Source organism: Corythoichthys intestinalis, chromosome 22 (genome assembly GCF_030265065.1).
Source record: "Corythoichthys intestinalis isolate RoL2023-P3 chromosome 22, ASM3026506v1, whole genome shotgun sequence".
Classification (NCBI taxonomy): domain Eukaryota; kingdom Metazoa; phylum Chordata; class Actinopteri; order Syngnathiformes; family Syngnathidae; genus Corythoichthys; species Corythoichthys intestinalis.
Genome location: NC_080416.1, coordinates 443,992 through 468,414, shown reverse-complemented (window position 1 = coordinate 468,414; position 24,423 = coordinate 443,992). Strand labels below are relative to the sequence as shown.

Here is a 24,423-nt window from a genome sequence, read left to right as displayed (position 1 = left end):
AAGCAACACAAAAGAAAGCGCCACAAACGTTTAACTAACAGAACCCCTGGGGTTCTAGCCAAAAACTGAACTAAGGCTTTCGATAAGCAGACCAGGAAAGAATTCAAAATAACACAATGATCTGGGTTTCCATTATGTCAGTCGCAGCAAATTTAGAATAACAATGAAAGCTTTGCTCGCCAGCATTTAAAATGTTCTGCCATGACAACCCCCCTCAGCCCAGAAGCTGTGGTCAGCAGTTGCTTCTGCTCACTTATCCTGTTAAGATGCTTACTCAACTTCCTGTTTTACATGAGTTTTCTTTTGTGCTGAAAACATTTTCCGTGTCTGTGTTTTGTGTCGCATTAGCACAATCATTTTATATAGTGTATTGAGAAACCTTTAAAAAAAAGAAAAAAATACCATTGATGATTTTATACCTCTGTTGCAAACAGTCAGTAGTGTGACGTTTTCAATCTTATAGTACTGCCAATTCAAAGACCATTTATTTTCACCTTGAACAGTATGATCATGGAGAAGTCAGCAACAATTATGCAGAATTAGAAAATGTCCGTTATAGTGGGCACATTGGCTCCACTTTTGACATTGAATTCAAGTGAGAATGTCTATACTTTGGTCGACCTTGCCTCTGACCAACGTTATCCGGGACAGACGTCAGCTCACACGCAAGCCTCACGAGGACAAGTATGAAAAATGGATGGCGACAGTAGATTCGGTGGGTCACTCACAACAGAAGACTTGTTTGTAACTAATCAAATTCTCAATGGCAGAAAGCCGTCGTCACGAGGCCTGTGAACTCTTCCCTTGTTTTGCAGGATACGGGCCTTGCTGTCGCAGCTACTTTCAGGACCAAGCACGAGTACACCAAAGACAGTTTCCAACATTTACACAAATATCAAAATAGTTGATTTTATTTATAATGTATTAAAGTTCTAAACACATCCGGCAGTGTTTCATTTCACAGAGATGTCAATCAATCACGGGTACCTTCCCGAGGCTTAATTAATACAGTACAGTGGTGATTTCTTGACAAAAAAAAAAAAAAAGACAATCATTTGGGTTTTTCAACAAACCCAAGTTAACCAAACAATGTTTGGATGGAAACGACGAGCGGCCTCCAATCGGGGCCGCCGCGAGTTGAAACGTCACTCTGCTCGGCAAAAGTTTCAAGATGAAATACAACTTGAAAATTCCTCCTTATCTTTAGACGGACAAAATTCCGTCAACTGTCGCGAGCGGTCGAAATTCGATTCATTAACGCTGACAATCAAGCGGAAGAGAAATGGATCGAATGCTACACAGGGAGAAACGAAACACAGTGGACACCTTTTAAAACCGAACGCATGAAAACAAGATTGTCAGTCCATCTAATAGTATCTTGAATACATACACCAAACGGAATAATCCAACATACTCGGTCTCATGAAATGTAGCAAATGTTTTTTCACAACGCGACTTCTGTTAACATTAATTTGTGTGACACAATGCCACATTTTTTAGATAGCAAATGAATCATATAAATAAGAGTCAGTTCGAAGTCAAAGAAAACAAACATAGCTAGATTTGTTGCTTTAGGGAGTGCCCTCAGGACAACAGTGGTCAAATTTCAGGTAACCAACATAAATACTTCTGTTTATTATGTTTTTGAAAATAATTGGTAATCTCGACTTTCACGACAATTGTTGCTAAACGGTGTAGCCAAGTTGTATAATATTTGGGTTTAGGAGATAGGGCCTTATATATTTATCATGACTTGACAGGGTTATGCAGGTTCATTTTCATTGGATTAAGAAAATACCTGCTCCTTTTTTGTCATCTTTCACCTCATACAGTGCTATGAAAAAGCATCTGAACCTTTTGGAATTTCTCACATTTCTACATAAAATCACCATCAAATGTGATCTGATCTGTGTCAAAATCACACATTGTAATACAGGTCTGTGCCCAATCACTGATGAGTGGTTTAAAGCTGCCCTGCCCACTATAAAACACACACCTGGTAAGAAATGTCTAGATGAGAAGCATTGTCTGATGTGCATCGTGGCACTGTCAAAAGAGCTGTCTGAAGACCTCCGATCAAGGATTGTTGATTTTTATAAAGGTGGGAAAGGATACAAAACCACATCTAAAAGTCTAGATGTTCATCATGCGACAGTCAGAGTTGTCGTCTACAAATGGAGAGAGTTTGGCACTGATGCTTCTCTCCCAAGGACTGGCCGTCCACCAAAGATGACGCCAAGCGTTCAGCGCAGAATACTTAGAGAGGTAAAAAAGAACCCTAGAGTGTCTGCTAAAGACTTACAGAAATCACTGGCACAGTCCAATACCTCAACGATATGTAAAACTATGGCCAAGAATGGTGTTCCTAGGAGGACTCCACGGAGGAAGCCACCGCTTGCCGTCTAAAATAACATTGTTGCTCGTTTAACGTTCGGAAAAAGGCACTTGGACACTCCACAGATGTTTTGGCAAAATATTTTGTGGACTGATGAAACCAAAATTGAATTATCTGGGAGTAACACAAAACGTCATGTGTGGAGGAAAAATGGAACAACTCACCACCATCAGCACCTTATCCCCACTGTGAAGTATGGTGGAGGGAGCATCATGATTTGGGGAAGTTTTGCTACCTCCGGGCCAGGACAACTTGCAATCACTAATGGAAGAATGAATTCAAAAGTTACGCAGGATGTTTTGCAGGAACACCTCCGAACACAGAAGTAAATCTATTTCAGAACGGTTTCAGGAGAACAAAATACACGTTCTGGAGTGGCCAAGTCAAAGTTCAGACTCGAACCCCATTGAGATGCTGTTGCATGACCGAAAGACAGTGATTACTGCCCAACATCCCAGGAATCAGACTGGCCTACAGCAGTTTTGCAGAGAAGAATGGGCCAAGATCAATGTGCCAGACTGATCTGCAGTTACAGGAAGCGTCTGGTTGAAGTTATTGCTGCCAGAGGGCGGGACAACAAAAGAAAATATTAAATGTGATGGTTCACTTACTTATTTTTTCCCCCCCATCTGGCATTGTTTGCATACTATCCTCATTAAAATATGAAAACTTATAAATGTTTGGGTGGTTTTAGTTAAAGCGCACTTTTGTTTTCATCCGTGTGATTTTGACAAAGATCAGATCACATTTTATGGTGATTTTCTTCAGAAATGTGAGAAATTCCAAAAGGTTCAGATATTTTTTCATACCACTGTATGTGCACTTTGACATCTTCGCCAGGATGATAAATTTGAGGATTTTTGGCTTGCGCTATCTTTTCACCGACACGTCCTGCCAGATGCTTTTTCGCTCGTCAGTTGTCAAACATTATTTACAGCTGCTTTGTCAGGTTATTTAAGTTATAAGAAAATACGACAACAAACCCATTTGAACGGGCGGAACAAGAAAGGCACTTTGCCAAAAGCTTTTGAAGCCGTGGAACTTTTCTTTCACAATACTCGATCCCGAGCGAGCGCCCTCCTTCGTCAAACTTCCCGGCGAGCTCGCGGTCCAAACGGTGCGCCGTTGGAATTCCTTGTGGAAAAACCGGGACCCGAACGGAAGGGATGCGTCTCAACTCCAGCTGACGTCATATTGCGTCCAACCCTCCGGCGGAGCCAAGAACACCCTTCGACCGCGGTGCAGGAAACTGACGACGCCCCTGTAGCCTGTCCTCGGGACTCCCGATTTCAAGTCGTCCATCACCCCCAAATTGCGGGCGAGGACTTTAAAACTATCCCTGCTGGAGTACTTGACTCTGTACGGACCGGGTCCTCTTAAACTTCCTCCCTGTTGCAGTTCCTCGATCTTCACCAGCGGGGCGCCGTACACTTCTCTGATGAACTTTTCGTCGTAGTTCTCTTTCAGCAAGTGAGAGAAGTCTCGTTTGGTAAAAGGCACAAATTCCGTGTTGAGTCTAATATAGCGTAGATACTGGTCAAAGAATTGACCTAAACTGACGCCTTTTCGGCCAAAGGTGATGGTCCGCGAGATTTCCGGGCGAATGCACGAGCGGTCCTTGCGCTGCTCGGGCAGACGCATCCAGTCGTCCCAGAACGCGGAAGGCCATTTGGGTTCCAGCTCGTCCCACACTTCTTTCAGCAGCATCCAGCCCAGCCCGGGGAAGAAGTCCGTCCGATGGAGAAGACCGGCTCTGGACGGATCCACCAAGGCGTCTCTGCCGTTATCGTTCCAGGCGGATACGCACCACAGGGTCGGGTCGGACCGCAGGATCGGGTACATGGCACGGAAATACTCAAAGAAATCGGGTGCCACCTAAAGATGGACAAAAAGATTCCTCTTGTAATTATGGTACTCTTTCTGTAATTCCTCTTTTCCACTTTGTGTGCTATGTGAAATTGCTGATCCTTACAACCAATGACTTATCAAGAAAAATTTTGAATAGGGGTGCTCAAACTTGATTATACTTCTGAATACACACATGCAGCGATGAGTAGAATAGCCAAAATTTTTACTCAAGAGTAGCGTTACTTCAAAAGAATTATACTCAAGCAAAAGTAAATATAGTCCTCCAAAACAGTGACACACGTACAAGTGAAAAAAATATAGAAATGAATACTCAAGAACTGCTTACAATGTCTGATGGGGGTTTTTTTCCAGGTCAGGAGTTCATCCACATGAACCGTTATAATTGGGCCAAAAAATAAATAAAAATACACATGCAGTACTGGCACCCCTGCAATTCTGTCAGATGATGCTCAATTTCTCCCAGGAAATGATTGCAATTATAAATGCTTTGGTCGTAATACCTTCATTTATTTTTGCTTGCAATGAAAAAACACAAAAGAAAATGAAAAAAAAAAATCATCACTTTACACAAAACTCCAAAAATGGGCCGGACAAAAGTATTGGCGCTCTCAGCCTAATACTTGGTAGCACAACCATTCAACAAAATAACTGCAAACAACCGCTTCTGCTCTGCTGGAATTTTAGAGCTTTCTTCTTGGGCCAACTGCTCCAGGTCTCTGACATTTTCAGATCTCTCCACAGGTGTTCTATGGGATTCAGGTCTGGCTACTTTAGAATTCTCCAGTGCTTTACCTCTAACCATTTTCTAGTGCTTTTGGGTCAATGTCCTGCTGGAAGACCCATGACTTCTGAGGGAGACCCAGCCTTCTACATTATGCTGCAACATTTGTTGGTAGTCTTCAGACACGGTCAAGCAGTCCAGTGCCAGAGGCAGCAGCAACCCCAAAACATCAGGAAACCTCTGCCACGTTTGACTGTGGGGACCGTGTTCTTTTCTTTGAAGGCCTCGTTTTTTTTCCTCCTGTAAACTATGTTGATGCCTTTTCCCAAAAAGCTCTACTTTTGTCTCATCTAACCAGAGAACATTCTTCTAAAACGCAGACGGCTAGTACGGGTTGACACTGTCGTACCCTCGGACTTCGGGACAGCTTGAACTTGTTTGGATGTTAGTTGAGGTTCTTTATCCACCCTCCGCACAATCTTTCGTTGAAATCTACCATCAATTTTTCTTTTCAACCCATAAAATCTGCCGCCGTCTGAATGAAAAGCGACTCTACGATAGGACACCCAGGAAGATCCCGCTTCTGACCCAGAGACATAAAAAAGCCTGGCTGGAGTTTGCCAAAACTTACCTGATAAAGCCAAAAACGAATGTTCTCTGGTCAGATGAGACAAAAGTAGAGCTTTTTGGGGAAAAGGTGTCAACGAGGCCTTCAAAGAAAAGAAGATGGTCCCCATGTTCAAATATGGCGGAGGTTCTCTGATGTTTTGGGGTGCTTTGCTGCCTCTGGCACTGGACTGCTTGACCGTGTGCATGTCTGAAGAGTACCGACAAATTTTGCAGGATCATGTAGGGCCCAGTGTGAGAAGGCTGGCTCATGGGTCTTCCAGCACGACAATGACCCGAAAACACTTTAAAAAGCACAAGAAAATAGTCTGAGAGAAAGCACTGGAGACTTCTTAAGTGGTCAGCAATCAGTCCAAACATGAATGCCATAGAACACCTGTGGATAGATCTTCAAATCTCAGAGATCTGGAGCAGTTGGCCAAAGAAGAATGGTCAAAAATTCCAGCAGAAACTCATTGATGGATACCGGAAGCGGTTGTTCGCAGTTATTTTGTCTAAAGGTTGTGCTACCAAGTACAAGTCCGGACCATTTTTGGAGTATTGTGTTAAATGACAATGATTTTTTTTTTCCCACTCTCTTTTGTGTTCTTACTTTGCAAGCAAAATAAATGAAGATATTACTACAAAAGCATTTGTAATTGCAATCATTTTCTGGGAGAAATTGAGCATGATCTGACAGAATTGCAAGGGTGCCAATACTTTTGGTAAGCATGGCAAAGGAAGAAGCAGGCCAGAACTCACCTCAAGGTCATCCTCCACGATGACGACGGTGGACTGTGAAAAAGTCTTGAATACTTGGTTAAGGGCCCAACGATAATGCCTGGCAATTTTGTAGTAGCCCTGGAACTTGCGGTGCTCCGGCCGAACTCTGATGTCGGAAAGGTCCGGCTGCTTTATGTGCGTCACCCGATCGCCGTACGAACCGATGACGCCGGCCGTTTCGGCGTGACCGCAGTCCTGGCTGACAATAATGGGATAGAGTTCTTGAGAAGGACGGTACTGGATCAGCCTGTCCAGACTCCGTTTCACCGTAACTCTGTCACAAGCAATAACTAGGATAGGAATGATGACTTCCGGGGTCACGACAAGAGTCGACGTTTTCACGTCGTCGCCGTCTTTCTTCACCGGAGCGGACTGGCGCTTAGAGTCCGGTGCTACCGAAGCGAAAGGCTTTTGAGTTTGTTTAAAAGTCGGATCCCGGGAATCCGCGCGGTCTTTCGAAGACTTCGGCGGCCGGAGAACGGCTTCCGATACGGCGCGTTCGGTCACGGCGATTTCTCTCTTTCCGACATCTTTCCGCTTCGACCACGCCGCCCTGTGACTTTCGATCTGTTTCAACAGCTGTTTCTGAGTCTCCAGCTGAATTTCAACTTCCTCTGCCAAGCGGATCACCTCTCCCGCCAGGTTGCTCCGGCTTCCTTTGCCCCTGATGAGACCCCATTCCTCGTTTCCTCCTGGTTCGGTGCCGCCGCCTTCCCCGAGGCGGCCGATCGGCGGGCGTCCCCAAAGGTAAAGTAAAAGCAAAGCGTTCCAAGCGACGAATAGAAAAGCACTGCATAGTATAAGTGAATCTTTCTTTCGGACCATGGCCCAAGGACGCTGAACGTGGACACGGATAAAGCGAGGGAACAGGTACTGCGGCCAGGGAAAAGTCCTACGGATCCGGTGGGGAAACGGTGTTGGAAAGATAAGGATGTCTGATTACATCATACCAAATTAAAGAGTTACCCTATCTTCTTTTGAAGAGGAGAACTGGAGACTAAAAATACTGTGGAATGCATCAAGTCCATTAGATGAGGATGGACAAAAACGGGGAAAAATGGGGTCACTTTGGGTTGAGGGAATGAGACTCCTACATTATCCTTTCGCCATCAGCCTGTGAACAGAGTGAAAGAAACAAACCAATTGACAAATGAATAAATAACGTATTTGAAAACAGTCCACTTTCTTTAGTGGCTGCCCAGGCCAGGTGTCGAGCTAAGCCGGAGGTCTTCAATCTTTAACACTCAAAGAGCCCTTTGGACCCAGGTTCCACAGACAAGACAATGCTGAGAGCCACGCACACATTTTAACCCGTATCAGCTCAACTGTCCGTGCGTAACCTGAAATTTAATCATGTGGACAGGATGCATTGATGTTGACGCAGTAAAAAGAATTATCTGTAATGCTACTGAAGGAATCTGACCTTTTAGCCAGACGGCCGAAATCGCACCAGCCGAACCGCCGGACCCGCGCTGGGGCAGCTCCGACGACCCGGGCCGGAGGGATCTCGACGACCCGGGCCGGAGGGACCCGACATCCCGGCCAAAAGGCCAACTCCGCACGTTCACCTTTAGTCTTAACCCTTTGTACTGACTCCATTTTGAAAGGTTTAAAGAAGACTCACCGAAAACAGTGTTGTTTTGGCAGCCTTTTTAATTTTGGTCTTAGTCTTTTGGACGGCAATACTTATTCATAAGGCTGTCAAAATTATCGCGTTAACAGGCGGTAATTAATTTTTTAAAATTAATCACGTTAAAATATTTGACACAATTAACGCACATGCCCCGCTCAAACAGATTAAAATGACAGCACAGTGCAATGTCCACTTGTTCGTTGTGTTTTTTGGAGTTTTGTCACCCTCTGCTGGCGCTTGGGTGCGACTGATTTTATGGGCTTAAGCACCCATGAACATTGTGTAATTATTGACATCAACAATGGCGGGCTACTAGTTTTTTTTTTGATTGAAAATTTTACAAATTTTATTAAAATGAAAACATTAAGAGGGGTTTTAATATAAAATTTCTATTACTTGTACTAACATTTATCTTTTAAGAACTACAAGTCTTTCTATCCATGGATCACTTTAACAGAATGTTAATAATGTTCATGCCATCTTGTTGATGTATTGTTATAATAAACAAATACAGTACTTATGTACCGTATGGTGAATGTATATATCTTTCCATTCCAACAATAATTTACAGAAAAATATGGCATATTATATAGATGGTTTGAATCGCGATTAATTACGATGAATTAAATTTTAAGCTGTAATTAACTCAAACAAAAATTTTAATTGTTTGACAGCCCTACTTATCAGTCTTCATCTAGTTTTTGTTGACGAAAACTCAAAGACAAATTTCGTCTAGTTTTAGTCTAAGTTTAATGAAAATGTTTTTGTCTGTAAAATGAAAAATAATTAGGTATACCCACCAGGATGCCACAAACTGTATGTAAAAAAAAAAAAAAAAAAAGTTGTCTGAGAGTTTAAGAGGACGCTTGCCGTTAGCAATAGCCTGATGCTATCGTGAATGCTATGCTAACGCTACGAGATACATTTAGTGTGTGTTCACTCAGCATAGTTTAATAGGGCGCTTGCCGTTAGCTATAGCCTTATGCTAACACGAACGTAAATGCTATGGTAACACTACGAGTTACATTTAGTGTGTGATGATCACTTGGCACAGACCTTTAAAGGCTAAAGCAACATTGCATATTCTCTTTTCTTGCCAAGAAAAGAAGACTAATCTTAGCGCGTGTATCCTAAAACAGGCAATGGGAAGACTGGAGAGGACACTAGCAGGTGAATTGTAGGGGTCGCAGCACATCATATGAGTGACACAACCAGACACATATTGTGAACATGTGACAAAATATGGCGCATTTTCGTCTCGTTCTCGTCTTGTCAGACGAAACTGGCATTTCATTATAGTCGTCATTGACAAAAACAACACTGGTTGACAATTTATTCAGGTCGAGAGCGATCAAACAACAAGGCGAAACAGGAACAGACTCAGGCGGGGAGGCAAGGTCACCCTATCACATGTCAACAAAAGGTTCCCGAGAAAAATGACAACGATTAGTTAAACATTGTCTTTTAAAGGCTCTCGCTTGGCGGGCCTTGAGCAAGAAGAATGGTGTGTTTGTTTAAGATTATTGTCCGTTTGTGGATTGGACAGGAGGATTCGGGAGTTACTGTTGTCAGGGCAACGAAGGTTGTGGATTTTGCCTCTGTGTCAAAGGGGCTCTTGGAGTCTTGTCAGTCATGTTATCAGTTGGATATCAGGCATTGTCCGGTGTTCCTTGTGTTGGGACAGGGCGTCCTGCCATTTGTTCTGGACTGTCCGGGAGAAGTGATTGCGAGAGTTGGTGATGCAGACCTGGGCTTGTCAGCGTCAATCTCGCTCAGTCACTTGCATGACACACACGTTGGGCTTCTGTGATAAGAAGGCGTCACGTATCTCTTGTGCCCTATATTCTGCTTGTTTCCCTTAAACTATAAGTGCTATTTATTTTATATTGGGTGTGTTAGTTATACAAACAGTAAATACGAGAAATTATACTATTCCCTGATTGATTATATTAAGTGCGTTCGAGTAAAGCAGACAGACGGTGCCCACGAGAAAAGGTGCTATCTCCTTCACTACCCTATGCCACATGAAACTGTTTAAAGAAATGTATTCTCCAGGTACTGAGTGTGAAAGAATATAAATAAATTGACATTCATAAATATATATAGATTTTAGCACGTGTTCAACTATCTCTGTGTAAGATTAAGACGATGTATTCTGATGACAGTAGGTTACAGGAACATCACTTCGGAAGCCTCCGCATTAGCATTACAGTATAAACCAATTAGTGTTGGCAAATATAGACACACAACAATCCGGTTAGGATGGATGTGAAATGTGGTCCGCTGCTTTAGGACTAGATGAAATCTGTTCTCTCACAGATAACGTGAATAATGTATATGTGTGAGGGTTGGCAGTGGTAATAATGTACATAAAGTCAAGGTTCATGTTGAAGAGAATTGAAAACTAATCTAGAGTAAAACAAAAGAAAAAATGGTACCTGACCGGGGAGCAACACGTCCGACCCTCGCAAAGGATGACGGAGTATGGGCAGTGTTGCTCTTTTACAAACTGTACCAGCTAAAACTATTCTTAGACACTCCCCTATCCGTTCTACCGAGACACGAAAGTGCCATGAAAGCCAGCAGACTTCAGCCAGTTTCCACAAACAAGCTGAAGAAATGCTTCAACTCACCGGGCGGGCACCGCCTCTTGCAATGTTGTCATGTCACCAATTATTAACCGTGCCAAGCCAACGTATGTAACGTGATGATTAGCGTCTATTACGTCGGTCATGGTACCGCGACGCTATCAGGGGCAAGTCCAAGCAACAAACTAAGTGGTTCCGCAAACGTGCCCCTAGCCCGTTAGCTAAAAGCAGACGATATCGTCAGGCGGCGACGAGCCGTGTTCGGTCACTTTTCATTCAGCCTCGGGAGGAAGTCACTCACCACTTAAATGTCGCTTCCGACAAAACCGTGTGCCTCTCATGTTGGAGGGGAAGATCGAGTCCGGTCCAGCTGGTTAAGAGTTAGCAAACGTTAGCCACTCTTCCTTTCCGCCGCTATCACGTCTGCAGCTCATTTCGATGCTGGAACACAGCGGCTGAAGAAGCGACGGCAGCCACAGCGCGACTTCCAAATTATAACGGGAGATGTTGATTTGCCACTACTAAATGTTAGCGTTCCAGCTGCTCGCTTGAACAACGGCCAGCCCTATTTGCTTCTCGATGACGGCGGCAGCGCTATTTCACTTCGCTACACTACACTTCCGGATTGGCTCGTTTGCTGGATAGGCTTAGATTCTTGCTTCGTTCATTTTTCATTTTTTGATTTGAACCAGGGCGGCCAGCGCCAGGACGCCGGTACTGTATACCCTAAAATATTTAAATGATGTATATTTAAATTGCATTCATTTACTTTTTGTACATTATGTACGAGAGCACTACCCAGTTGTTTTTTTTTTTTTTTTCAAATAAATATTTTTAAAGGGACAGACAACACCTACATCAGCAGCAGAAAAGAATAGCAAAGTAATCCCTCGTTTTTCGCGGTTAATGGGGCCCAGAACCCACCACGATAAGTTAACAACCGCGAAGTAGCGCCCCCCCCCCCTCCACCCCCCAAAAAATGGTGCGTTCAATGTATTTTTTTCAGATTTACCATTGGAAATGGATACATATAAGACATGTTTTTCACCCCCCCCCCAAAAGTATCATTTAATTTTTTTTTTAATTTATATAGCAGCTCTAGGATCCCCAATTTGGCCAACTTTCAAAACTGTCCAATATGCACGTGTGATACATCATTGGAAAGCTTAAAATCTAAATTTCTGGGGGAAGAAATTTTTGAACAGGAGGGCATTTAAAAAAATAAATAAATAAAACAGCAAAACCCTAACTGGAGGTGAGAGCATAGGCGGAGTTTGACTTTTTGGACAGTGGGGGGCACAACATTTTGATGACCCCGAAACGCAGTGTCAGCAATAAAATTAACTTACAAAAATATTTATAATAATAAGTTTACAATAAGCGTTTTTCGTTTCCCATCATTCTTGAGGGGAATTCTAAATCAGGCTGCTTAGGCAATACTTTTTACCAAGATCGTCACCCATTGAATATGGTACGCCCGCCGGTGTTGTGCCAATGTGGTTACCCAAGTCAAAAATTGTATCCCCTGGGTGAAGCCATATGGAGGTAGATTTGTGTCTTTATTATTCAATCAAAACAAGTCGCTTCAATCAAAAAAAAAAAAAATGTGTTTGAATGCAAAAATAAATTTGAAATGTGTGAAAGTTATTTTTCGATTTCGAAAAATTTCAATCATAGAAAACGTTTTTGAATGCAAAAAATATTTGGCATTAAAAAATTTGCTTTGATTGAAACAATCCTTTTTATGTTTGGCCCATATTATGGGTAGGATATTTGTGTCTAAGTCATTTAATCAATCAAAGAAAAAAATCATTTGAAAAATAAAATTGCCCTCCCTCTATTTTTTGTTGTTGTTGAAAATTATATGCAAAGTAAATGACCGTCTAAGCTGCTAGTCAAATGATCTGTTCGAAAAATAATTTTGACCCAATCATTTTTTTTTGTGTTCATTTCATTCATTTTTGTTGCGGTTTTATTGCTTTACAACTTTTATATATACAGGAAAGCCAATTTCAAGCAATGGCACTTTTCGGCCACCGGGGGTGGGGAGGGGGGGGGGGCTGGCTTCCCCGGCCCTCCCTTAAAATCCGCTTATGGGTTGAAGAGCAGAATTAAAGATGCCATGACTTTAACAAGATATTATCCCGTACGTACTTTGTTTTGATCCAAAAAACTATGTTGCATGTACCACTGAGTTTCAAGACACAGCTGTGAATCACCACAGCTGGATTTTTTGGGGATTTTATGGGTGAAACATGGTAATATAACAAGGATCGCGATGCAGAAATGGCAGACATCAAGGAGTCTTTTTCATATATGTACCCTAGTGTTTTTCTGATTAATGTTCTTTCCATTGAAAAAAAACTGTGCTTTTCTTTCAAAAAGGAGGAAATTTCGAAGTGACCCCAAACTTTTGAACGGTGCTAAGAAAAAAATACCATTGAGGAGGAAATGCCGTCTGACAGCAACTGCCAATGTGCACAGTCTTCACATACAATCCAAATATTAATAATAATAATGCAAACATATCTGTTGTACACATCACACACATACAATCATACTAATCTGGGATTTGATACTCACAAGGTATATATAATTCATTACAGTTCATTTTCCTATGATGTCATGATTTTCTTGTTTTAAAAGGATGCGCCCTTAGGAACTGTGTGTGCGACACTGATCGAGCTCATTATTAGAATCGCTTGTGGGAGTCGCCGTCATTTGCAGCGCTTTCAGCTGATCTTCAATAGTCTTCAACTCTGCTCGAAAGGCTGACGTCTGAAATTCAAGAAGCGTGCGGACATGTGGAACAAGTTCATAGTTTTATACATTTACCACTTCTTCAAAATACATCATGACATTTTTACACAATCTAAAGCATGATCTTACCTTACTCTCCATCTGTTGCCTGATGTGTGCCGGGACCTTTGTCGGGAAGTCTGGCGATTGGATTTTGGAGAGGCTCTCGTTCAGCTTGGAGACCAGCTTGCTTTTACGTCGGGTGAGCTGGGCTATTTGTTTGTCAATTTTCACAGCACTCTGGGGGAATATAAGAAAGGCTTATTTTTATTTAGTCAGATTGGTTACTAAGATCTGATGGTAACGCTTTCACAAAGTTGCCTCTTGAGCTTTAAGACCACTTGATAGTGAACCAATTAGCTGCAAAGCTTCATTGCTTCAAGAAGCTTCGTTTGGCCGTCAATGCTCAATGACAGACAACCTCTGCTGTCGTCCCAAAATATTGCAACTCTTGCCTCCCAGCATGCGACGAGGCGCTGAGGCTATATAGAAATAACTTTTCAAGTTTATATTCTGTGCTAATTTCATTCATTGCTCATTATGCTATTTAGTCTGTTTTTATATAATATTTGGAGCTTCTTTTTTTCAAGACTGCGAGTTTGAATGACGCTGGATCATAGACTCCATAATGATTGATGGGTCAGATTCCACATTCACTGCACAGCGCCTTTAAGTTGGGGGCCGCCCTACAGTCCGCTTCAGTTATTCAGAGTCGGATGCAGAGTCAACACAGGCAGTGATCCAACGATTGATTTAGGATTGAAATAGTACGAAAGCTGTACCACAGACAAACAGGAAGGATTGTCTCAGGAGTGATTTGTTCGAGGACTCAAAGTAATTATTATATTTTTCGTTCCGTGCATGCATATTGAAACATTCTGAAAAAAAATCAATAGGAGAAATTAATCGCTACGGACTAGCATCATTCTTCGACATATTTAAATAAATGCAAACTGTCTGTTTTATTTTGCTTTTAACCAAGCATCGAGACTCTTTTACGTCCATATCTATGAAGAATTCAGGAATTGAAGCGTTTCTTCACAAGAATTTTCAACTGAAAAAGCTCTTTCTTTACATATGGCGGCTGCTACTTTCCTTACAGACTAGCCTTATAATTCGCAATATTGACGTAAAATAAATGCTACCTGCAGGTTTTCTTTTTGCTTTTAACCAAGAATCAAGACTGTTTTACGTCCACATCTATAAAGAATTTAGGGATTGAAGCGTTTATTCACAAGAATTTTCAAAGGAAAAAGCCATTGTGGTTTCTTTAGTCTTCTTCTTCAGTGGGCAGAAATACGAAGAAATTTCAGGAGCATCGTACGGAGTTACAGAAGATGGTTACATTACTAATATTGAAAAATAAATATGATGCAACAAAATAATGATTTTGGGTACCAAACTTACTATATAGGCCGGCTTGATTTGAGATAAGAAGCGGATGACTACCTGAAGAGGAAGGTGCAGCTGACACGTGTGGTCCACAACACCGACGAGGCAGCCTTCGGGCGGGGCCGTGGAGAGAGGCGCTTCAGGACAGTGGATGTTGATGCGGGAGACTCGGCTCAAAGTCCAAACGGCAGATCCAAAGTGAAGGAGAATCTGGGACTGATTAGGTGAACATACCGCCCACACTGAAACGTATAAGGCAAACCAGCTCTTATAGTACCATTCATCTTCAAATCATTAATATCATAAAGTGATGACGAGTGAAGACGTACTTTCAGGCTTTTCTTTGGTCAAACCGCATTGTGCCCTAAGGGAGCGTGCCACCCGGATCACTTCCTGGACCAGGAGAAAAGCCTCTTCCTCTTCTGGGAAATGCCAGTGTTTCTGGCAGGATGGAAATAATAAAATAAACATACAAGCTTGAATGTCTACAGTCATTTTTTTCCACCGATGCTGCTCCAAGATTTGAATGATTACACTTGTTCCTTAAAGCTTCATAGCAGATGGCACGTGTGATATTATTTGAAACCGGGCCATAGATTTCATAATGATAGTGACGAGACACGGGGCGCAGGGCCAATTAGTAGGGGGCCTATCTACTGTCAAAGCTGACCGAGTGGAAACACAGACACAGAGCTTTTTCCGTTGAAAATTCTAGTGCATAAATGCTTAAATCCCTGAATTCTTTATAGATATGAATGTAAAACAGTCTCGATTCTTGGCTAAAAGCAAAAAAATAAAATAAAAATGTGCAGTTAGCATTTATTTTACGTAAATATGTCGAAGTACGATGCTAGTCTGTCAGTCAATGTGGCAGCCGCCATATGTAAACAGAGCTTTTCCGGTGAAAATTCTTGTGTATAAATGCTTAAATCCCCAAATTGTTTATACATATGGACATAAAACAGTCTCGATTCTTGGTTAAAAGCCAAAAAAAAGCCATGCAGTTAGCATTTATTTTACGTAAATACTATGAGGCTAGTCAGTAAAGAAATTAGCGGCCATCATATGTAATCAATGAACTTTTTCCCTTGAAAATTCTTGTGAATGAATGCTTAAATCCCAGAAATTTTTATAGATATGGATGTAAAACAGTCTCGACTCTTGGTTAAAAGCAAAAAAAAAAAAAAAAAAGTGCAGTTTGCATTTATTTTACGTAAATATGACGAAGTACAATGCTAGTCTCTCAGTCAATGCGGTGGCCACCATATGTAAACCGAGAAAAATTCTTGTGCATAAATTCCAGTGAAAAATTCTTAGGAATAAATCCTTAAATCCCTGAATTCTTTATAAATATGGACGTAAAAGAGTCTCTATTCTTGGCAGGTAGCATTTATTTTACGTAAATATTGCGAAGTATAATGCCAATGCTGTCGCAGCTGATTTTTCCTATTGATTTTTTTCATGTTTCAAAATGCATGCATGGTATGAAAAATATAATAATTACCTTGAATCCTCAAACAAATCACTCCTGAGACAATCCTTCCTGTTTGTATGCGGTACAGTTCTCGTACTTTTTCAACATAAATCTGGCATTGCATCTCTGCATGTGTTGATGCGACCGACTGAATAACTGAAGCGGATTGTGGGATGGTGCCCTACTTGAAGGCGTGGCGCACTAAAGGTCGAATCTGACCCGTCCATATCGTTATGAAGTCTATGACCGGGATGGAATCCCAGCAGTGGGATAGCACTATACAGTCAATTGGTGTGGCAACATATCAAAATGCTGATATCATGATACTTTGTATCCCAAAAGGTTATCGATATGCTCACGGCAGGAATAGATATATCGTTTTAAAAGGTGTCGCTATATGAAGTAGGGCTGTAGCTATCCATCATTTTCGTAGTCGATTAATCGATGAACTGGTTAGTTCCAATAATCGAGTCATCGGATAAGGAACATAAAAAATTAAAATACCTGAGCTGAGCCTCAAGCAGGATAAAAAAATAAATAAATAAAGTAGGATGTAAGTACAACAAAAGAACAATTGGCTAACTTACAAAGCAAAAGTCCGCTGACTTAAATGCTATAAAATGCTAACTTTTTTTTTTTTTTTTTTTTTTTTTTTACATGCTATTAACAAATCGTTCAAACACATATTCCAACAACAAAAAAAGTTTGGGGTCTAAGTGACCCCAAACTTTTGAACCGTACTGTATCATATGGGTTTTTTCATTATGTACATTACGGTTCGAAAGTTTGGTGTAGTGTACTTATAAATTAAATTAAGAATGCATTAAAAAAAAATTAGCTCAAACAAAAACTTAGCTTATGTTGGTCTTAACGGGGAGCAGCTGGACTCAACCGTGTGAAATGATTTGTCATATTCATTGTCGCCACTAGAAGGCATTGCATCCACCCAAATCAATAAAACTAAATGCAAACACTTTCAAAACAAACCATTGCAACGAAAATTTAATTCAACGGATACTCGAAGCTGTAAAATTTAATTCCAATCTTTTTTCTAATCGAATTGCTTGAGTTAATGGATTAATCGTTGCAGCACTAATATGAAGAAAGGAACCAACAGCCTGCTACCAAAATTTTCCTCTGGAATAGTGTCTACGTTAAGTCACTGGCTAGATGGCCAATTCATTTGGACTGAGAAGGGGCAAACGAACAAATATGACCGCGGACAGAAATGTGAGCCGAGTGAAGTCGTGCGCTAATCCCAAGTTTGACGAGGCCAAAGTCCAAAACATTTGACTTGGTACGTACATTATAATTGAGCTTGTAGAAGTAATGGTAATGGCGGTACCAGTTGAGAAGAGCGGGGGTAAGGCTGAAGACAAAGGCTCTTCTGGGCTTGACTTTCAGGTCTGAATGGCTGGAGTCTCTGCCACAGCTCTTCAGTCAGGAATGGCATGATGGGCGAGAGGAGGGCCAGAGACACAGATACACAGTGATACAGGACAACACTTGCCGTGGCTCTCGCTTTGCCGCCGGACGGCGTTCCTTGGTTTTGCTGAAGTAGTACAGGTTTCACACTCTCCTACAAAGCACACCCAAACGTTTTTGGTTTGGTGCTTTTGAGACATCGAGCAATACTATTTCAGTGACTTCAATATGTTACTTCCCTCACCATATAGACATCGCACAGGTTGTGTACCCAGAAAGAGTACAAAGCAGCAGTGACAGTATGCAGCTCGTATTCCTCAAAGGCCTTCTCTACTTGTGCCACTGTCCTGTACAGTCGGGAGCAGATCCATCCATCCATGCTGCTCAAATCAGATGTCTAATGAAGAGAAATGGTAGTCATATGTCTTGGTATCATTTCTTTTTTTGTCCTTTATTATAGCATTGCTGATATAAATGAAATGTAACATCCAGTACAGACTAGAAGTGAGCAATGCTTTCGGTTTCAAAGCATTTGCAACGCTGGTTGTACCTCCTCCAGCGTCCCCATTGGTGTCGTGTTGTCACCCAGAACGCCCAAAGTAAATCTCAGCGTCTGCCATATTTTATTACAGAAATGTCTACAGCTCAGGACCTGAGAGACAGATAGACTGATGTCTTCTCCTGAAATAGAGGCAAAAGGAAATAGTACGAAGATGCACACTGGACATGGCTGACGAAAATCTCGTGATTGAGCTCTAGCGCCCCCTTTTGACGGATTTCCATCATTACGACAGAGGACTGTGGCTGTCACTCAGTTACTAACAAAACATAGGCAGGAACAAAACTTTGGTCATTTCAATAGCGTACCACAGGAATGCTATTTTTAGACCGTGACGTCGCCATCGTAACGCGGAATGGGACATTTTTGACACGACCTCGCATACAATCCAGTATATTTCTGCTTGTTTTCTCCGGGGATCTTTCAAAAAAGAAAATGCTGATCAAACACTGCTGCTATGGAACTTGTAGAAACGACTCTAGACATTACAACACACGAAGGATGTTTTCTTCATATGTTTTCCAAAGCCATAAAAGAGGAAAAAAAGGGAACAATGAATCAACTTGTGCGGACGTCCAAAGGACCAACCTTCATATGTAGTAAACATTTTGTTGGGGGCCATGGTCCTACAGAGGACCAAGAGGTAAGCTATTTTGATATTTTGACTTATTTTTTTGCGTGGCCTTTTACCGTGACAATAAATGACCTGAAAAAAATTTAAATGGTATCTGACTGCCACTGTTGTTATCTTTCTGAAACAACTTTAGCAAGGGGGAAGTGTAAAGAAATTAATAGAATTAAGATTTGTTATTAATGAAAAACTTAAATGGGTTCGTTGGCTGTGACTGAGGGGCATTTGCGATTGCTACGCAAAAATAGCAATGTAAATTGCCCCCAAAAACTGTCAGAGATGTAAGAGGATATAATATATAAGAAAGACGAGGCATATTGTGGTAAAAGATAGATTGTTGAAACAGGAAAATGTCATTGTCAGTGGCGTAAGGCAAAGCACACAAGAAAAAGCTAACTCTGGATCAGGTCGGCTCTTTTTCAGCCTTCGACACTCAAGCCATCTCTTTAACTAAAGTGAACACATCTTTACCAGTGAATTTGGAACCAGGGACATCATTTTAAACAGAAGTGGTAGCTGTAGCGGCACCTTGCGGCGATTGGCCTGCCCACGTATACCTAACGTATCCTGACGTATCCTAAAGTAATCCTAACATATCATAACGTTTCCTAATGCCTGTCCGATATATCCGAATGTTTTTCGTAACTAAAGCTAACACTTCCGCGGGGGAAAGGCATGAGTGCCAATCGAGAGAGCGGATGGAGCGAGCGGGTCGACGTAGCACAGCCAATCACGAGTAAATGCGAAGATGACCGGCGAGTGTGTCATAGTCAGCGCAGCCAGTCACGAGCGAGTGCTGAAGAATAGCGCCAACCAAGTCCAAGTCGGCGCAGCCAATCACGAGCGTGGCCCCATTGGAGACGAGCAGCATACTTTAGTGGAGACTAAAAAGGGTCGCGCTTGAAGACCAGGAGCGAGAGGCAAGGGGGGAAGCCCCAAAGAAAAGGCGGTTTAGAGAAAACCATGAGTACAAATGCCAAAAATGTGTAAAAAAAAACAAACAAACAAAAAAACCGCACCACAGGTCACAGCCAGGTAAAGGGAATATGGTACTGTCCTGCTTCTGGCAAAACCATAGAGGAGTGGAGGAACATGCTCACAATGTAAATATAATTAATAAACATTCAAACATTGACATTTCTTCAAAACTGAATATTGTTTATTTTGCTTGTGTGATTTTTTGCTTTTTATATTTTAAATATGTGTTTAAAATTTGCATGTTGTAAATAGTTCGTGTTGTGAATAATTCCCACCTTTTTCTCACAATGTAAAATCCATATTTTTGGACATACGTGATGTTATTTTTGTTGTTGAAGAATTTCCAGTTGTTATTAGTGTTATATTTGTGGACATGAATAACTGTTATGTGTTTAAAATGACATAATGGTGGAGATACATAAATCTCATTTTTACGTTAATGTAACATTGTGAACATTTTCTTTAATACATTACTTTACAATCATAGTTTTCTTTGTGTGTGTAATTGCAATTGAAATTCCTCCTTACTACTACATACATTTAGGCCCCAAACAAACACACAAAACAAAACAAAATCTGATGACGTATTGTTAATAATTAAAGATTTGATTGTTTAAAAAAGAACAACAACAACATGTGACTGTAAGTCACCGCTGACGTAATGTGTGAAGGAATAAAGTTTGATTGAAAAAAAAAAAAAGTGACAGGAAGTCACCACTGTTCTGGCTAGCGGTGGTTCGATTCCAGCTGGTGACGCATCCCACCCCCGTCCTCCCATTGACTTCTTTTCGTCTTTTCTGCTGTTTTCGTGGACATTCGCCCAATTTTTTTCATTTTCTCTCCCATTTTCCCCCTCTTTCTTTTCCCTCTTTCCCCCGCTCAGGCTGGCTGTTATGCCCTGGCCCTAGCGGAGTAAACATCTCGTTCGTACACCATTTCCATGCATTTAGCATTAGGGACAAACGTGAGCTTGATCCGCCTAGCAACAGTTGCTAACGTCATGAATATTAATGGGCAAAAGTGACATGTCGCGTGTGGTGGTAACTACTTTGATGTCTGCCATCTTTTGGTACAAAGTAGGAACTACACGACACACCATATTTGCAGCTCTGCCTTGTTAAAAGGCAGTGATTTTGCGACGCTTAAAGAGTGAAGGGGAGGAAGAAAACAATGACTCACCCGTCATTTTGTGAGAGCAAAGGGCAAATCTGAGAGCGTCAGTCCCACACTGAGGGATCCCGTTCGGAAAGTCTTTCCTCTGTGAGAAGTTAGAAAGAGGAGACGGTTATCAGGTCGCTCATTCAGAAAGGGAGCGCAGGGGGATCGGACCTGAGCTTCCGTGGCAACCGTTTGCTCTCTGGGGTCAAGGTTCCCCTCCTTAATTTTCCGTTGGAGCATCTGAAAAGAAAACAAAAATGACTAAAAGACTGACAATCATTCAAAGAGGAAACCCATTTGTTGTTACAAACCTCCAAGGAGACTCCATTTGTAACATCCAAGGGGTCGATCACGTTTCCCAGGGATTTACTCATTTTTCTACCATGTTTATCCCTCACGAGAGAGTGAAGCAGAACCTTAGATAGAAATGGAGATGGGGAAAAAAAAAAAAAAAAAAAAAAAGGATATCCGCCAACGACTTATGTACCTGTTTGAACGGCAACTTGCCCGTTAGCTCTGTACCCAGCATGACCATCCTGGCCACCCAAAAGAAGAGAAGGTCACTGCCCGTCTCCAGGATGGAATTTGGGTAGAATCGCTGAAAATCTTTCGTCTACAGAAGACGGTTTAGTTACGGTCTAAAACATCAACCATTAGATCGATAACTACGTACCTGTTGAGGCCAGCCCAGCATGGCGAAAGGAAACAGCGCAGAGGAGAACCAGGTATCCAGAACATCGGAGTCTGACCCACGCAGCGAGCAAACAGAACAATATAAGAAACACAACTTTTTCATTGATTATTTTAGATGAACGCTATTAGAAATACGAATACATACAGTGCTGGCCAAAAGTATTGGCACCCCTGCAATTCTGTCAGATCATGCTCAGTTTCTCCAAGAAAATGATTGCAATTACAAATGCTTTAGTAGTAATACAATAAATCTTCAATAAATCCACAACTTTACATTGAAATTTGAGACAGCTTTCTTATCCCTTTGATTGAAAATATGTTTGTCATTTCATCTCCAAGATGACAATGCATCATGCCACAAAGCTAAAACTGTTAAAGCATTCCTTGGAGAAAGACTTATGGCCTGCAAATAGCCCAGATCTCAACCTTATTGAAAACCTGTGGTGGAAATTGCGGAAAAAAAAAAAAGGTTCCGACCTGCAAGGATGATCTGGCAACTGCAATCAAAGAGAGAAAAATACTCATCGATCCATGCCTCAAAGACTGCAAGCTGTCATAAAAGCCAGAGGTGGTGCAACTAAATACTGGAGATGTGTTTTGTTATTTCTTTGTTTGTTTCTCATGATTCCATATTTTTTTCCTCAGAATGGAGAGATTCCATATACATTTCCCTGCACTTGCTCTATAAAAGTAACATTTACTGACCACCACAATGTTTTTATTAGTGTTTCTGAATGCTAAAGAGTTGCACTTTTCAACTAATTCATTATTTTTTTCAAGCTCTTTATCCAAGTTTGTTCTACATGATAAAATGTCTGAGTGACTGGTGATTCCCTATTTTTTGCTAGGGGTTGTATCTTCATTGATTTTGCCTGCAATGAAAAAACACAAAAGAGAATTTTTAAAAAATGAAATCATGATCGTTTTACTCAAAACTCTACAAATGGGCCGGACAAAAGTATTGGCAACCTCAGCCACAACTTTTAGACAAAATAACTGCGAACGACCGCTTCCGGTATCCAACAATGGGTTTCTGCTGGAATTTTAGACCATTCTTCTTTGTCCAACTGTTCCAGCTCTCTGAGATTTGAAGGGTGCCATTTCCAGATCTCTCCACAGGTGTTCTATGGGATTCAGGTCTGGACTCACTTTAGAAGTCTCCAGTGCTTTCTCTCAAACCATTTTCTAGTGCTTTTGGGTCATTGTCCTGCTGGAAGACCCATGACCTCTGAAGGGGACCCAGCTTTCTACATTATGCTGCAAAATTTGTTGGTAGTCTTCAGACTTCAAAATGCCATGCACACGGTCAAGCAGTCCAGTGCCGGAGGAAGAAAAGCAACCCCAAAACATCAGGGAACCTCCATGTTTGACTGTGAGGACCATGTTATTTTCTTTGAAGGCCTCGTTTTATTGCTGTAAACTCTATGTCAATGCCTTTTCCCAAAAAGCTCTAGCATTTTTCCAAAACATTTTTGCCTTTCTCGGCTAAGTTTTGGCAAACTCCAGCCTGGCTTTTTATGTCTCTGGGTCAGAAGTGGGGTCTTCCTGGGTATAGAGTCCCTTTTCATTCAGACGCTGACAGATAGTACGGGTTGACACTGGTGTACCCTCAGACTGCGGGACAGCTTGAGTGTTTGGAGCTTGTTTGGATGTCAGACGAGATTCTTTATCCACCATCCGCACTACCTTTTGTTGAAATCTTGCGTCAATTTTTCTTTTCAGTCCACATCTAGGGAGGTTAGCCACAGTGCCGTGGGCTTTACACTTATTGAAGACACTGCGCCCGGTAGACAAAGGAACATTCAGGTCTTTGGAGATGGACTTGTAGCCTTGAGATTACCCACGCTTCCTTGCAATTTTACTTCTCAAGTCCTCAGACAGTTCTTTAGTGTTCTTTCTTTTCTTCATGCTCAATGTTCTACACACAAGGACACGGGACAGAGGTTGAGTCAACTTGAATCCATTTGAACTGGTTGCAAGTGGGATTTAGTGATTGCCACCACCTGTTATGTGTCTGTTATGGTATATAAAAGGTATTGTTAATGACACAAATTAGAGAAGCATAACATGTTGGGTGCCAATACTATTGTCTGGCCCATTTTTGTGTAAAATGATAATGATTTCATTTTTTTTCATTCTCTTTTGTGTTTTTTCATTGCAAGCAAAATAAATGAAGATATGACTACAAAAGCATTTGTAATTGGAATCATTTTCTTGGAAAAATTGAGCATTAACTGACAGAATTGCAGGGGTGCCAATACTTTTGGCCAGCACTGTCAATGAAAAAAGTTGAGAGGTCACCAGCAAAATGTTACGTTGAAATGATGACCCGGTAAATTAAAAAGTTGCATGAAAGTATTGAGTTGATTCGGCAAAAATGCTATAAGAAGTTGTTGGTAAGTAACGGTTTTTAATAAGTGTGTACCCCGAGTCAAAATGACGTCTTGTGGTTTCACTCCGTATTTGAGCGAAGCTCTGCGACGAGCCTCATCCTCGTTCATTCCCCACACCCACCGCTCCTAACCAAACAGAAAGAATCCTATTTGGGACACAATCCTAAAACATATGACAATGCCGTAAGGCCACGGTGTTAGCAAAGCCCAATCGACCTCTCGTCTGTCGTCAGCGGAATGAGGAAAGTCCACTCTGTAAGCAGGGATCTGATGCCCCCACCACAGCTGCCTGGAAATGCACCAATCGCTGTAAAGCAAACAGAGCT

At 41.6% G+C, this 24,423-nt stretch overlaps 2 protein-coding genes across 6 annotated transcripts in view; both read right to left on the bottom strand.

Moving 5' to 3' along the window:
* Positions 1-472: 472 nt before the first annotated feature.
* mgat1b (alpha-1,3-mannosyl-glycoprotein 2-beta-N-acetylglucosaminyltransferase b) lies at positions 473-11,410 on the bottom strand. Of its 3 annotated transcripts, none has more exons than XM_057827536.1 (3): positions 10,897-11,410; positions 6,354-7,488; positions 473-4,270 (listed from the first exon to the last, which is right to left on the bottom strand). In XM_057827536.1, exons 2-3 carry the CDS (start codon positions 7,197-7,199, stop codon positions 3,569-3,571), a joined length of 1,548 nt encoding a protein of 515 aa, XP_057683519.1. In that variant the 5' UTR covers positions 7,200-7,488; positions 10,897-11,410; the 3' UTR covers positions 473-3,568. The 3 variants fall into 3 exon arrangements, with proteins under 3 accessions (XP_057683519.1, XP_057683521.1, XP_057683520.1); XM_057827538.1 differs by lacking the exon at positions 10,897-11,410 and adding an exon at positions 10,641-10,883; XM_057827537.1 differs by lacking the exon at positions 10,897-11,410 and adding an exon at positions 10,446-10,588.
* Positions 11,411-11,691: 281 nt separating this feature from the next.
* The window catches only part of vars2 (valyl-tRNA synthetase 2, mitochondrial), a 34,129-nt gene continuing 21,397 nt past the window's right edge, over positions 11,692-24,423 (bottom strand). Inside the window, exons 19-32 of one of the 3 annotated variants that reach the window (XM_057827533.1) lie at positions 24,314-24,404; positions 24,130-24,223; positions 21,685-21,755; positions 21,499-21,624; positions 21,323-21,427; positions 21,183-21,251; positions 21,033-21,111; positions 18,236-18,366; positions 17,930-18,082; positions 17,606-17,839; positions 15,116-15,227; positions 14,844-15,028; positions 13,485-13,634; positions 11,692-13,373 (exon numbers count right to left, since the gene is read on the bottom strand). In XM_057827533.1, coding sequence (XP_057683516.1) covers positions 13,251-13,373; positions 13,485-13,634; positions 14,844-15,028; positions 15,116-15,227; positions 17,606-17,839; positions 17,930-18,082; positions 18,236-18,366; positions 21,033-21,111; positions 21,183-21,251; positions 21,323-21,427; positions 21,499-21,624; positions 21,685-21,755; positions 24,130-24,223; positions 24,314-24,404 — 1,723 coding nt within the window. In that variant the 3' untranslated portion in view covers positions 11,692-13,250. Of the gene's footprint in view, positions 13,374-13,484; positions 13,635-14,843; positions 15,029-15,115; positions 15,228-17,565; positions 17,840-17,929; positions 18,083-18,235; positions 18,367-21,032; positions 21,112-21,182; positions 21,252-21,322; positions 21,428-21,498; positions 21,625-21,684; positions 21,756-24,129; positions 24,224-24,313; positions 24,405-24,423 lie in introns of those variants that run through there. The other 2 variants (XM_057827534.1, XR_009061851.1) reach the window with 2 other exon arrangements.

Coding starts and splice junctions, on each gene's coding strand:
- mgat1b (XM_057827536.1), bottom strand. CDS start 7,199: ATGGTCCGAAAGAAAGATTCACTTATACTATGCAGTGCTTTTCTATTC. Junction 4,271..6,353: donor TCGTGGAGGATGACCTTGAG/GTGAGTTCTGGC, acceptor GTCCATCTTTAG/GTGGCACCCGATTTCTTTGA.